Genomic DNA, 15,181 nt, shown 5'->3' with positions numbered 1-15,181 from the left:
CTAAATATTGATTATGTACAAGAAAAATAACTACTTCATTTTATTATACTCTATTTACTTACCAATCTCATGCCATAAGTTGCAGATCTGTCAAATTTCAAATATTTATTGGCTTCAATGAAATGATAATGACTGCCAATTTGGATTGGGCGATCGCATAAACTTGTAACTTTAATAGTTTTTGTCTCTCGTCCTTTGTTGATTTCAATTGGCTTGGCATCTGAGATGATGTACTGGCCTGGTACAGTAGCATCATCATCCTGTTAATAAAATAAAAAAAATAAATAAATAAAATAAGTTATGGAGTTAGCCAGCACACTTCAAATTTGACCATGAAACTTGGAAGAAGCAGCTGCTGTGTTAATGAATTGGTGACCCCTAAATCTACATGCATTTGTTATTGGTGACCCCTCAATGTATTTGTTATAATCTTCATGTTATTGCAAATATTTGAAGCGGGAGGGTGTCACCTGCACACGCATGGGAATTGAGTCCCAAGTGATGATAACACACGCTAAAAACGCAAATGCTCATGGGTAAACATGTTTGTAAACAATGACATACATGTACTATGGCCGTCTGACGCATGCGCAGATGACACCTCCCCCACTTTAAGGTTAGTTTTCGAACACAGACACAGTGCCGAAAAAGTCATTCTCCAAAAATCTAAACAAGGAACCCATAATTAAAGGGTGGTATTGTGTTTGAAATGAGATCTGTAGCAATGTACACAACTCAAGTAAATTACTTTGTTTATTTACACGAAAATCAAACACGCCCTGTACAAAACCATTGATGCATTTTTCCAATTCATATTGGCTGACCATGAATATTATTAGAAGGTAGGCTGAACATCAAAAGGGTTGACACCTACCCTGGGTAAGTGTGCCACAGACTTAATGGGATGGTCAATTCCACTGGCCGAGATTCATTCACTAACGAATGCGACTTTGGGCGAACCTTGGTCAAGGTCGGCAGGTGCTTGTGTTCGACCGGGCCTGGTTGATGCCAGGATAGCACATTCAAATTGCCATTTGATAGAGAGATGTTTACACAGCCTTGTCATGTAATCCCAAACATGAATATGACTTCTGTGGCAAAATGCACTATGTTTCAGCACTTGCACTTGCAATTTGCACTTACAAAAAAAAAGTCAGGAGAGACAATAGTGACATTCAATGTACGGAACATACTGTCACCTGGCACAAAAACATTTAAAAAAAAAAAAAAAAAGATTATCAGAAGGTGATGTATTGAGTAATTTAAACACTTAAATTGTACACATGTAATGAATGCCATTGGAAACGACAGAATCAAAACTAACCTTTCCTTCAAACAATTTAGTATCTGGAACTGGTAAAAAACTACCATAAAGGGCCAATTCTAGGTTACCAAACTCATTCACTACACTGATTGGATCATGTACAGTGACTAACTTAGTACCATCTTGAAATGTGGCTTCAATCTGGATCTCTGGAATCATATCACGTACACCGGGTTGAACCAGCCGACAACCTAACAAAAGTAAGTCAAAAGTCTTAAGGGATGAACGATTTTTAAATGTATACACAAAGCCTGGAGTGATTTAATGAAAGTTTAAAGCATACTAGAACACAATTCAAAAATTAAAATGAATACAGTAAAATGTGGGAGACAAATCAAATTAACCTTTTCAGCACCAGACTTTCTTGCCCAAATTTGTCTGCACTAACGGGTATGTTGCTTATATTCTTCAATATTTCTGGAAATGAACCCTAATTTTGGAGCCAACAGACAAAATTTGAATCATTTTTCACTTTTTACTCAAAAAAAGTGCAGACTATAAACAGGACTATTTTGTGAATTTGTGATGAATAGAGGGAACTGGTGGTGAAAAGGTTAAATATGGAAATTGTACCTATAACTGTGTCACTGTTTGCAAAGTTCAAAATTGATGATACATTGTACTACTGCTGTCTTGAATTGTCTGTGGTTATATGCCATAACCTGCTTATGGAATGATTTATGGCAACAATGAACACGCCACAAATTAGGCTACACATTCTGGATACACAAGAACAATTTGATTGGCAGAAATTCTACCAACTTGTCCCAGTCGTGATACAAATTAGTTAAATCTTAGTCACTTGAAAATTACACCATAGTTAAACCAATTATTAAAACTTGTGGTCCAAATGCAGTACCGGTAATCATTATGTGACCTTGTTTTACTGAGTACATTAAGTCGGAGTGCAACTCCCAACTTTTTTTCATAAACATTTTCAACGAGAGAATCAAGAAGTACACTGTGGCTAGTAGATGTATAGGTCACTGGAAGAAGGAATCAATTATCATATGAGATCTAAGCAAATTACACACGAAAATAAATCAACTGACTAACTATTCATTGTCAAACGTGATTCATTTGACTGTTAATTTGCCAGACAAGCTGATTCTTATCTTTAGTTTGTCTGTTGCCTTAAAATAATCAGGACCACAGTGCCTTGACATTCTGATGACTGTCTTGATCTGCTCCCTCAACATTAGATTTTTTTAAAACCAAAGAAGAAAAGTATTTTTTATTAAGGTGCTAAAATAAAGCATTTTATTTTATTTTATTTTATTCTACTCTTATTACTTTTGGATCACAAAACACATATTTATTACATTCTATGCAAGCTCAGTTCAAAGTCTATGGATTTACGTTGTCTGTGATAATTAAATAAATATACCTGCATAGAAACCACTCATCTTGTAACGCAGACCACAGTTAATGCACACATACATTGGTGGGCAGAAAGTCAGTAAAATTTGTAGAGATCTATAATCATCAAATTTTGCAGAAACCCACACCTTAGACCCAATAGATGTTTCTTCATCATCATCATGTCAGTGTCAGAAAACTAAGAATGTGTGCTGAGAGTATTGGAGACATATGAAGGAAATATAGGAAATTCTGAACTTATGATTAGCCTTTTAAACAAGAAGCTCGGCGACTAATATAGGTGTACTTTTTGAGATGCACAATAATGTGATTCACAGCATAGAAGTTTATAACATTCACAAAAAATAAATGTAATGGTACATATAGGATAGGATAAGATATTTTTTATTTGGAACGTACACAAAAACAATGCTTGAGAAAACTCCAATATAAGAAACAACTAATCTAAAATAATTTTAGAATCTGAAATACAAATTTAGCTAAACTACTACAAACATATTTGTGTACACTTGAGAAAATCTTGATAATCAATTCTTCAGTTGGCAAGATTTTGCAATCAGGAGAGTATATAAATAGTGCATAGAGGAATTTGTTCCTGTGTTTTGTGGTTTGCAGTCTGATTTATTCTGGAGCAATATTAAACTAATTATGTCTGGATTATGCCAGAGTATCTACGTACTAAGTTCATTGAAATGTAATGACTATGCACCATATGCAAATAACTGGAATGTTTGAATTTCAATCCAAATCTAATCAGCTCTAATCTAATCAATTGTCCATGTCTTACATAATGCAATAATTGGTTTCTGAAATGTCAGTGGAAACTTGGTTTACTATTATGCATTTTAATTAATTAGTATGCACAGGTTTCAACACAAAAGTAATCAGAATTGTGCATTGTCTGGTGATACATGTATCAAGCTTCATTGGAATGTTATGATTAGCTCTAGAGATATAGATGGAAAAACAGAAAAATAAAATATGCAAATTAGGTAATTATTAAGCACATATTTTAACTCCAGTTAAAATCTCCAGTTTTGATATATTGTGGTTATGAAAGCATGCTTTAATCCTGCAAAATTGTAAAAGATTGGTTTATACAAATACAGTAAAATACTTTATTTTCGCTTGTTATTAATTTTTGCTATTTTCGCTGAAGGAATGGTTTTTCTATATTTTACATTCAACTAGTCAAAAATCAGTGAAAAAAAAATTCTTTTCATTGAAAATTAATTCCAGCTAAAATAAAGTATTCTACAGTAGTGCATACATTCATGTATTCAACAACAATCTCAAAGACCCTATTTTTAAAAAGGTTTTCTCCCTTTGTTTTCACTGTGATGGTTTCCAGGCGGTGAAAATGCTCTGAGAAGTTTGTCATAACGAGGGTACTGTATACTACTAAGTACTTTAAATCTGTGAAAGACAAATTTTCACGAATTTCCTGAGTCGGTGCAAATTAAGTGAATATTTCTATTGGGTAATTCATGTATGATATAGAGTATAAGCTACCCTCAACATGAATGTTTGTGTTCATGATTGTCATTAAATCATGAAAATTAAGTGATTAATGTATGACCTACAATTATTACACGAACTATAACATATTTACTTATACATTTATGATTTGATCAATAGATGATATTTATGTATGCTAAATTTTTCAAGTAAAGTGTAACCACTGCTAAAAAAAGGTCACAATGAATCTCGGCTCTTAAATCACTGACAGTATATGACCTTGACATTATATTGCTGCATACATACCTAACATGCGGCTTCCCATGTCCATCAATTGAGCCACTGAATGCTGGCCATCTCGTATATACTCCTGTATCTGTTCCAGCAAAAATAATTGACAATATTAATAATGATATACAAATGTTATTAAAAGCTTAGAAAAAACCCACCTGTGTGTGGTATTAGAGGCATGATATACGGAATGTTTTTATTCTTTGCATGGCACTTGCTGTGACAGGAAAGAACGAATGGAATGACAATATTGCAGTACAAGACACTGTTTTGCTAATGATATATCTATATTGCTTACAATATAGCCATTGCTTCTTGTGGAAACAGTGTGTAATGACTAGCCATTTTGTTAGGTAAATAGTTTCTCAGTATATTAGTGGCAATCATGTTACAGATCTTGGGTTGAGTCGAGCTGAGATGGCATGTGTCAAAACGTGTATGTAAATGGTCGGGCATGAGTCGGCATGTGCCAAAACAAGCAGCCAGTCGGCTGAGATAGCTCGGTTGCAGAGGTGAGCGTCAAACACGCTTCCCCCGCTGCCAGGGTAGACGTCCGCCCAGGGAGGGTGAGGAGCCACCACCTGGCTCTTTCCTCTCTGGGGGCGCGCCACTACTCTTCCCTCCCATGGAAGGGTATGAGCGTTTGCCTCCTGGCTGATTCTGGCTAGCAGATGTCGCCTTAGGGCGTTGTGTTTTCTGTGCTTGGGGTGCCCTCCGCTTGCCCTTGGCAGGGCCAACTGGCCAGCGGATTCGATCTGAACCCTCTGGTTCATTGCACTACGAAGCTCCGAGACTGTACCCACCATTCCCTGAACAAAGAGGGTAGAAGATGTCCAGTCTGCATCACTGAGGTGGGGACGTAACCCCCCCGAAAACATGTGCGTCTAAGGGTGCGTCTCGTAGCACAGTAGTGGCCCCGGCCAAGAGAGCCAGGTGACACTAGGGGGTGTTGCACGTAGATGTGCGGTGGCCCACCAGTAAAAATGTCGCCTGGTCTAGGAGGCTGGTGCATTCTGCCTCAGTGGTCTCCAGAGTTCTGGGCACGCACAATAATGCGCTCTAGCAACTCTGCCCTTAGGGCTGGATGGTTTGTCTCCGATTGGCAAGAATGCCCATGGAACGCGGCTGTCCCCTTTTGCTCGGTTTGCCAAACGTAAATTCGTGGTACCGGGGTCTGGGGAAAGAGCCTTGGGATCCAGCAGAGCCGCTAAAACTTCATCCCTGTTGATGCGGAGAAAAAGAAAGAGTGATTATACAGCCGTCTATGGCGCTGCCATATGGCCTCGGTCACGTGGTTCGTGACGTAAGGGAAGGAGAATCTTGGGGTCATGGGGCTTCCCCTGACCTAGATTCTATCTCTCCATCATCGGCAGAACCGCTGATTAATGCCTACTGTTCAAAATAGTCATTTTGACTGACCGGAGTCTATGGTGGGTAATTGAACGTAGTGAATAGTTCGCAATTTCGAATCGCAACTTTAAACAGTGTATAATTTCAATGTAATGCTTTCAGTACAAAATTTTGAGTCAAAGCAAGGAATGAAACGACACAAACCTGACATGCAATGAGTGCAACCGCTTCTGGATAATTGAGTCTTACGCCCCGTGCCAGTCGTTTTTGGGCCAGAAATCCAGCCTGGTGGATCAATAATCCCTCGATTTCCTTTGGACTTAGCTTCATGCTCCTGTGATAGGTAGGTGTGTGTCGTACAAGCAGAAGTACCCAGTCAGTCTAGTTAAGGCTTGAAGTAGCTATAACAAAACAATTTGCATATGAATGAGAAACAATCCACAACATGGTAGCATTTGTAGTACAATTCAAGACAAACTCAAAAATGACTTCAAATTTGGAATACCTCTTCAGTCTTGCAAAAATTAATAGTCATGACAAGATGGCTGCCAGGATCATTTTTTTTTCTGTCAATCCAAATTTGGTCAATATAAATCCTGAAACGAGACACTGCAACACTGTAACCAAAATTTAATCTTTACATGTCTGACTAATTATCAAACTTTTAGTCACAAAAGTCTACCAAACTTGTTCTTTGCCTTGGTATTTTTATATGAAATAAATCAACATGCTGTTTTTATAACAGCTAAAATTTAGCTTTCTAATACAAAAAACAAAACAAAAAAAACAGAGTACACATCAAATTCAACCTTACTCATGATTCCAAACTTGTTAATATAATATTTAAATTTGAATATAACAACAAGAAAATAAGTTTTAAGTGAAATTTTTCAAAAATTAGGCGCCACACTTGCATATATTTGAGTTTAAGAAATATTCAATCAAACTATTACAGCAAGTCTCAGAAGTATTGGGGCAGCCAATTTGCAAACTCGCTAGCAATTGGCTAACTGCTTGGGTTTTGACTAAACAGTTGGCTTTCGAATCTTGCTGGCTCCGGTTTGTGATCACGCCCACTCTTGGCGAGTCTATATTGCATTAGGGAACATAGAATGTTTTTTACGCATCCTCAGGCTGGTACATATCTGGATTTTACTGAATGATTTGAGCCCGAAAATGGCCAGTCAGCTGGCGTGATAATATTATAAATGCGATTAATCCACTGATATTTATTATACGAGGGTAACAATCTTGAACACTGCGTGAAACTAAAAACAGTTTCTTACTAATCAGGGAGAAAATAACAAACTTTCATATCCTTGGAGTACAATTTATTGCAAAATGAATAAATTCTAGGTTTTTTAATTTATGAGTAGGCTGCTACCTTAAGTATCACACAACATTCGCACAGAAGCCAGTGATGCTTCTATGTCGATCTTCCGGCTCTATTTCTTCAATTTAGTGGATACATTGAAAAACGAACAGATAGCAATATATAAAAGTGTGACGTCATATTGGTTTGACGTAAAGTCAATGGATAATTAGCATATCTACTAGTAACAATGTCAATGGAGTTTCCTATCGATCGGCGAAATGATCGAGAAAAAAAATCATAGCCCAAACGTAATTTTTCGAGGTCAAATAAGTTGAACTATAAGCTGGCCTCGTCCGTGTACATATTTTTTAATATGCTGCAAGTTTTATAAAAACAAGTATTACAATTTCATTCTGCAGTTACCATGTATTAAAATTACAAATGAACTGAGTTTCAAAAATAACTAGGCAAGAATTCATTTTAAATTACATTTAGAAAAAATAGAAACAACATTGCTCACTGTATACATGTAGGATTTATATTTAACTCTATTTTGTTTTTGTTTATTACAGAAAAGCATGAAGTGAAGACAAGTGAATAAATGGTGAGTACACAATTACTATTGGGTATCTTTCCTTAGAACACTTTACTTCCTTACAGCGCATACATTTGTAACTACCTTATAACTCGGGGGGGGGGGGGGTCACTAGCTAAAATTCATTATACTAGTACTAGTTTATAATAAACTTTATTACCGGTAGTTCATTTTAAATTACATTTAGAAAAAATAGAAACAACATTGCTCACTGTATACATGTAGGATTTATATTTAACCCTTTTTTGTTTTTGTTTATTACAGAAAAGCATGAAGTGATGATGATGATCTATATCAACTTCAAGACAGAACAAACAGCTTTGAGGAAGATGATTTACATGTAGAATAATTTGTTAATTATAGTAACGGATATTTTATTGTAAATAAACACTTTGAACCTGATATATACTGTGTATGTTATTGTTCACCTTGGGAACCTTTTAGGAAAAAATATGGTAATCAAAACACAATAATAAACAAGCATCCTCTCGGCTGAAATAGCTCCGCTGTTAGCAAGACACATTTCAATTAAAGAACTGAAGATATCATTAGAAAATGAACAATATGTATAGTATGTATAGCAATCGGACTTCAAAAATAACACTTTTTACCAAAAATGACATAAATATTCATCAAAATTAGATAATTGAAGATATCATCACGAAATGAACAAATCTGAGAGAGGTCCACATGTAGTACCTATATATGTACTATCAAAGCAATCATACTTGCGGTTTTTAACAAGAAGTCAAAAATATCACTTTTTACCAAAAATGACAAAAACATTCACCAAAATTAGAGAATTGAGGATATCATCACAAAATGAACAAATCTGAGAAAGGTCCACATGTAGTACCTATGTATGTAATATCAAAGCAATTGGAATTTTGGTTTTTAACAAGAAGTCGAAAATATCACTTTTTACCAAAAATGACAAAAACATTCACCAAAATTAGACAATTTAAGATATCATCACGAAATGAACAAATCTGAGAAAGGTCCACATGTAGTACCTATGTATGTAATATCAAAGCAATTGGACTTGCGGTTTTTAACAAGAAGTCGAAAATATCACTTTTTACCTAAATTAGAGAATTGAAGATATCATCATGAAATGAACAAATCTAAGAGAGGTCTACCCTAGGTACATACACACCAAGTATCTGAGCATTCAGGCTTGTAGTTTTCAAGAAGAAGTCGAATAAGTAAAACATTGACACGGACAACGACGGACGCCGACGGACAATCACTCATATGATAAGCTTCGCAAAGTTGACAGCGGAGCTAAAGACTGTTACTCTAATGCATGAACCTTGAAGAAATACAAAATAATTGACAAATTCATTTGGAATATGTAATTTAATGCTTAATCCAAAGTCAGTGGCTGATGACCTTGAAGGTCATGGGCCAGTTGTGAGAGACCCTAGTACACTGTTTTACACCTCCCGACTCAAGAAATGTTGATATAGACACAATTTTTGGCACTCATTTAACAAGTAGATTCTCTACATTTGGGGTGTGTTCGCATATGTCAGCGGCTTCTCAGACCAAAATTGTGCCTTGTTAAATTTGCAGCTGAAACTTGTTGTTGAGTCTTATTTTGTTGTGAACTTTGACCTACCTAATATGAACCCTATCCTCATAAATTATTGGCGATCCGCTCCGCTAGGATTGCCCTTATAATCACTTTTGTCGTTTTGTGTGTGTGTGTGTCTGTGTGTGTACATTTCCAGTGTTCCAGTGTTCACGTATTATTTCTTCTGTGATTTTTTTGGCTTGGCCGATTTCGTTCAAACTTGGCAGGTAGGTCACACCTTAACCCTAGTTATAAGGAAAAATCTGAAATTTTTTTTGCCCCACCGTTGCCATAGCAACAGCCAAAAAACTTGATTTTTGGATAGCTTCGCGCCAAATGTATCTCCTACAAATTTGGGATAAAACACTTCAAACATAGCTCATTCTACTCAGCTTGAGTGTGGGCACAAAGTTACCATTTGAATTTTTGATATCTGTTTTCATTACCGAGAAATTTGACCCCAAAGTTGGGGTAACTTTTCACCAGCAACGGCTCGGCTGGTTTTGTTCATACTTCACAGGTAGGTCGTGCCGTCACTAATTGGAAAAAAATCCTGGCCCACCACTGCCATTGCAACATCCAAAAACTGATTTTTGAATACTTTCGCCCCAAATGTATTACCTCCTACCAGTTTTGTACACAGTCAGCTGGCATCGGTGTCGCTGGGTGTATATGATAAAGGGAAGTTGTGCAACCAAATTTGCCGAGTTCGCAGTTTTTCGCCAATAAAAAAATAACTAAGGCAACAACTCACGGTTTTTCAGCATTTTTGTAATAAAGACATTATTCTCTATCAATAATCCGCCCAAAACAGGAACATTTCTACTAATTCTTGTGTTTTTTAGACGTTTTTCGAAAAACCTGCTATTAGGCTGCAAAAGTAGAACATTCCGGAGGGGGCGAAAGGGAAGAGCCAAATTTAATGCGTAAAAATAGAACGCGTATTTTGACCTCTATGCGGTCGTTGCCAAAGAGCCCTGCGTCCATCGCCTGGCGATGCTCTTCCGTTTCACCAGTTGCGTTTTTTGACTAAAATTTGGGCAGTACGGTACTGTCAGTCACGAAAATTGATGAATAAATTAATACACATAAAATATGAATCACGGGCTAATTCAATGGTCACCGAACACTCCACTACTAAACAATCTGTGGCAAGATAGTAGCGTACTGTATATTTGACCCAGATTTGACAAGCGTGGTACAGTTTTTTGCGCGTGTCCGTAATAACGCGCACAAAGGATTGTGGGACAGAGTCCTTTATTTGCTGGCATTCTTGACTTTTGACTGCAGTTCTTTTTTTATATTTTAGAGTAAATGCTTCTGATATGCTCTTAGGTTGCTTAATATCCGTCTGAAATTCTGGACTGTGGTCACATTTTTCGATTAGGAGTTGTATATTTAAATTACTCACTGTGACTAGTGTTTTGCATTATGAAGTATATTGTTATGAAGGTCAACACACTGCAATTTAGGTAAATATTTACCATTTCGTTATTTCATTATTTCGCTTTCCAGCATTTACGGGAAACGCTTCATTCTAAAAAATGCTATCGCAAAACGGTTGGAAATAATAAATGTAACAGCAGAATACGTCCTAGCACAGTCACTCTACTAGGAGAGAGTAACTGTGGTCCTAGTACTAAACTAAGTGACTTCTAAAGACTGAATGGTGTTTGCGAACTTCGTATTAGTTATAAACCGACGTCAGCTTCACATTTATGTCACCATGGAAACAGCCAAAAAACATGTTGCTTGTTTTTGAGCGGAGCGGATCGCCAACCAGCCTACCGGCTTGTATATATGTACTTGTAGCCCATAATCTCTACTTTCAAACAATGTCATTTTTATCTTGCTATAAGTGTAAACAAAAACACCACTGCCATTGTTTACATTCTTATGATCACAGAACCACCAACATTGAATAATACACCAGTAAATTCATTAATATATGCAGATGACATGGCTCTCATTTCCACTACATCAGATGGACTTCAACAAGCTTTGAATGAACTTAAACAATATTGCTCAATTCTCAACTTAAAATAAACATATCTAAAACTGAAATTGTTATTTTCAATAAATCACCACTGCAAAAAAGATACTTTTTTACTATTGGCAACCAATGCATTAAATGTAATAAACAGTATATTTATTTAGGGATTATTTTCAGTTCAAATGGTAATTTCAATGAGGCAAAAGCCAATATAGCAGAGAAAACTGGAAAAGCACTTTTTGCTATGAACAAAATACTATGGGATAATAAAAATATTAAACTTTCTTTACACTTATTTCACGTTTTTATAAAACCCATCCTTCTATATAGATCAGAGGTATGGGGACAAAGTTTCATCAACAACAACAAATAAGGAAAAAAAACAATAGAAAAAATTCATTTGAAGTTTTGTAAGCAAATCTTGCAGATTAACAGGACCTCATGTAATCTAGCAGCAAGAGCAGAATTGGGGCAATATCCTCTTTTAATTGACATCAAAAAACAAATAATAAAAATATTGGCTGCATATCATAGAATTACCAGTTGATAATCTAACTAAACAAGCATGCTATGAACAGAAAAAATCATTTATATCAAATAGTTGGTTCATTAATCTTAAAATCATATTACAGGAAGCATCATTAGATTTTCTTCTGAAAAGAAAAATCCTCAAAACACAAACAGCAACAATTTGTAAAATTTTACAATCAAATTTACAAAGCAGGTATGTGAACAAGTGGAGAACTGCTATATCAAATGAAAATTCTAAACTCAGAACATATTCAAAATTTAAAACTAAGTATAATTTGGAGCCTTATTTACTTAATTTGAACGGTGAAAATAGAAAAATATTCACTAAATTCAGGGTTAGCGATCATAGTTTAGCTATTGAAAAAGGCAGACATTCTATCCAAAAAGTACAATGATTAGCAGACTTTGTCAATTTTGTAATAACTGCATTGAAGATGAGATCCATTTACTTTTAGATTGTCAAAAATATGAACAGCAGAGATCTCAACTGTTACATAAAATTAAAGACCCGGCTAACAATAACATTTCTTGTTTCACATATTTACTTTCACATCAAGATAAATTAGTTCAACAAGAGATATCAAACTTTATTTTAGCTGTGACCAAAATTAGAAATTAGATTTCTTTAATAATTTATTTGTGTATTTTTTTTTTTTTTATACATATTTATTTGTGAATTTTAAGTACATTCATTCTAGTTATTTTCAAAATATTGTCTTGTTAACAAAAATTCTTTATTGTTGCAAACAGTGAAACACCCTATGTAATCTACTCTTTTTTACACGGGAACAATAAAGTTCATTCATTCATTCTTAAAAAACAGCTATGGAACAAAACAGCAACAACTATCAGTGTATTAGGCTACCTTTGGTGTTCATTCTATGATCACTATTTGTTTATGTGCAGGGTAGCCTACTGGCTGTTTCTAGTAGCCTGGACTTGTTTTTTTGTGCGGTAACCAGACTTTCGCGGTAACTCGGCTTTCGCCATTTACACTTCCACAACATTTTATTTTATTGAGAAAACAACAACAAATAAACAAGGGGCTGTATGCAAGTCTACTAGTAACCTAGCCCTGCGCACAGTGCTGTGTGTACGGGACGCCACAGCACTGTACGCAGGGCCAGGCGTAACCGTGCCCATTCTACGACAAACCACATGACTGTGGGACAAACCAACACTGGTGTTTGATTGTTTTTTTCGGTCCTTGGTGACGATAAAAAAACAGTTTAACTTTTCAAGAGCATATTAGTTATATTGAGGCCAACAATTCAACAGCTTCAAAACAAGACATTACAAGAAACTGGCCATAGACGTACTAACCTTCCATCAATGATGTAGGTAGCCCTGAGTACAGTCCTGTAGGTTGGCCTCCTTCCGTTGATCATTCGGCCCCACATGATCAGCAGAAGGCCAACCTCCACGACTGTACTCAGGGCTATGATGTAAATCTCGCTGGTTCCCGGCGTCCTTTGCGAATGGCAGGTGGCTTGGTACGCCATGACACTTGAGGCGGGAACCAGCCAATGATGTAAATGCGACACAAAATGCACGTCACTTCCGCTCTGTTGTATTCGTGGAAATAGAACTCTGCCTGGTAGATTGATTCATGCACCGTCCCTCAACCGTCCCTAGGGACGGTGATTCATGTAGCTGCAGTTGGTTTTGCGTTAACACCACGACGAACAAAATAACCGACAGCGAAACCAAGCGAGCTACAGAACTGCAGCTATGATTCATGGCAAGATAATCGAGCGAAGCGCGTTATGTTACCTGGCGCGTAGCCCTGCGTACAGTGCTGTGTGTAAGAGGACGCGTTTGGTTGATAGATGTCCCCACCACAGCACTGTACGCAGAGCTACCTGGCGCGTTACTCGTTCCGTCGTCAATAAAAGTTCATCTATTATATGAGATTAAATTGATACTTACATATTGAAAATGAAAATTGTCATATATGTACTATGTATACATAATATGTTCTGGCAATATATTTTCGATTTTAGATAGATAGATAGATAGATAGATAGATAGAATTTTTTATTTGGAACGTACCAATGAAAACTTGAGTAAAGTCCAAAGTTTATGTTAACGTCGTTTCAATGCTGACAGAATAGAGTTACCTATGGCGGCGCTTTTAGTATCATCGCTACTTTAGGCTGCCCGTCTCTAGTGTTGCGTTCGGAAAAACCATCGCCCAATCAGGAGCTGATTATTCGATGTAACAGTCAGTACAATTCAATACCAAGACAGCTAGCTACACACATGTAGCTCCATGCTGTATCCCAGCTAATTTACTGTTTAATAGTACTACCGCTCCAAAATCTAAATAAATATTATCATTATACATCTATCACCGTAACGCCATATGTTACAATGTGCCGTAATTTTGCAGTATTGCACTGGGTATTTTCATCCTACCATATAAGGAAACGCGAATTCCAAATATGGAACGATTACGCGCATAAGCGTGCTCTAATGATAAAAACAAACACTATTATTAGTAATATTTATTGAACCACAGTCCCTCTAAGACTGTGACTGAACCAACCAACATTTTATGTACACATGTGGTAGTGGGGGAATATGTTCCAAGATATTCTACATTAAAAAATATTTGCATTATTGCGTTCAATGCAAATATAGAATAGAATAGTGCTTTATTGACACCGTAAAGAAAATATTACATTTTTTGGGGGGTTATGTACATTAATGAAGTTGAAAAATTAAAATGAAAAATTGTAATGTAAATAGAAAACATAGTAATGCATTAAGTGAAAAATCACACTAATACTAGTGACTAGTGCGTCAATAACCACACAATCCCTAGAATTAACGATGACAGCAAATTCGACCAATTTTATTACATGTAAATGATTCTTTGTAGCTAATTTTTAAGAAAATGACAAATTCACGATGGAATTAACTTGCGTGTGCCGGATCAATGTTCACTTGTATGAAGTAAGGCGACATACCGGCCCCCAAAAAACTGAAAGAAGGATATCTTAACACTCGCCAAAATAGTCACACCTCATAATGTTCACGTTCAGGCTCGCTTTATGACGTTGCAATTTATCAACATATACCATATTGTGCGTGTAATATTGTTAGTGCAATTTCCTATCTCAAACTGTTCAAACTCACCATTGTACAGTGAGACAAATCATGGACCTACGTGGGTTCATGGACAAATGAAAACATCCTGTTATTATCAAAGCGGTTTTTGGGGATGCCCGGTGGCCGAGGGGAAGACGTGTAGTGGCGTGTAGCTAGGCGATTGGGTGCCGTACGCGAGCGCCGGTTCGAGTCACGCACGCAGTACGTATTTACTATAATTAGACATAGTCTTTACCTTGCCGTTTGTTCGGTGT

The 15,181-nt window shown here is 36.4% G+C and overlaps 1 protein-coding gene across 1 annotated transcript in view; it reads right to left on the bottom strand.

Moving 5' to 3' along the window:
- The window catches only part of LOC146734278 (uncharacterized), a 33,209-nt gene extending 19,927 nt beyond the window's left edge, over positions 1–13,282 (bottom strand). Inside the window, exons 1-5 of the mRNA XM_085490606.1 lie at positions 13,137–13,282; positions 6,008–6,204; positions 4,469–4,538; positions 1,325–1,515; positions 63–260 (exon numbers count right to left, since the gene is read on the bottom strand). Coding sequence (XP_085346732.1) covers positions 63–260; positions 1,325–1,515; positions 4,469–4,538; positions 6,008–6,133 — 585 coding nt within the window. The 5' untranslated portion in view covers positions 6,134–6,204; positions 13,137–13,282. The remainder of the gene's footprint in view (positions 1–62; positions 261–1,324; positions 1,516–4,468; positions 4,539–6,007; positions 6,205–13,136) is intronic.
- Positions 13,283–15,181: the final 1,899 nt, after the last annotated feature.

The sequence above is a fragment of the Saccoglossus kowalevskii genome, chromosome 15 (assembly GCF_978046115.1).
Source record: "Saccoglossus kowalevskii chromosome 15, keSacKowa6.1, whole genome shotgun sequence".
Taxonomy (NCBI): Eukaryota; Metazoa; Hemichordata; class Enteropneusta; family Harrimaniidae; genus Saccoglossus; species Saccoglossus kowalevskii.
Note: the sequence above shows the minus strand (reverse complement) of the source record. Positions and strands in the feature narration are given on the sequence as shown.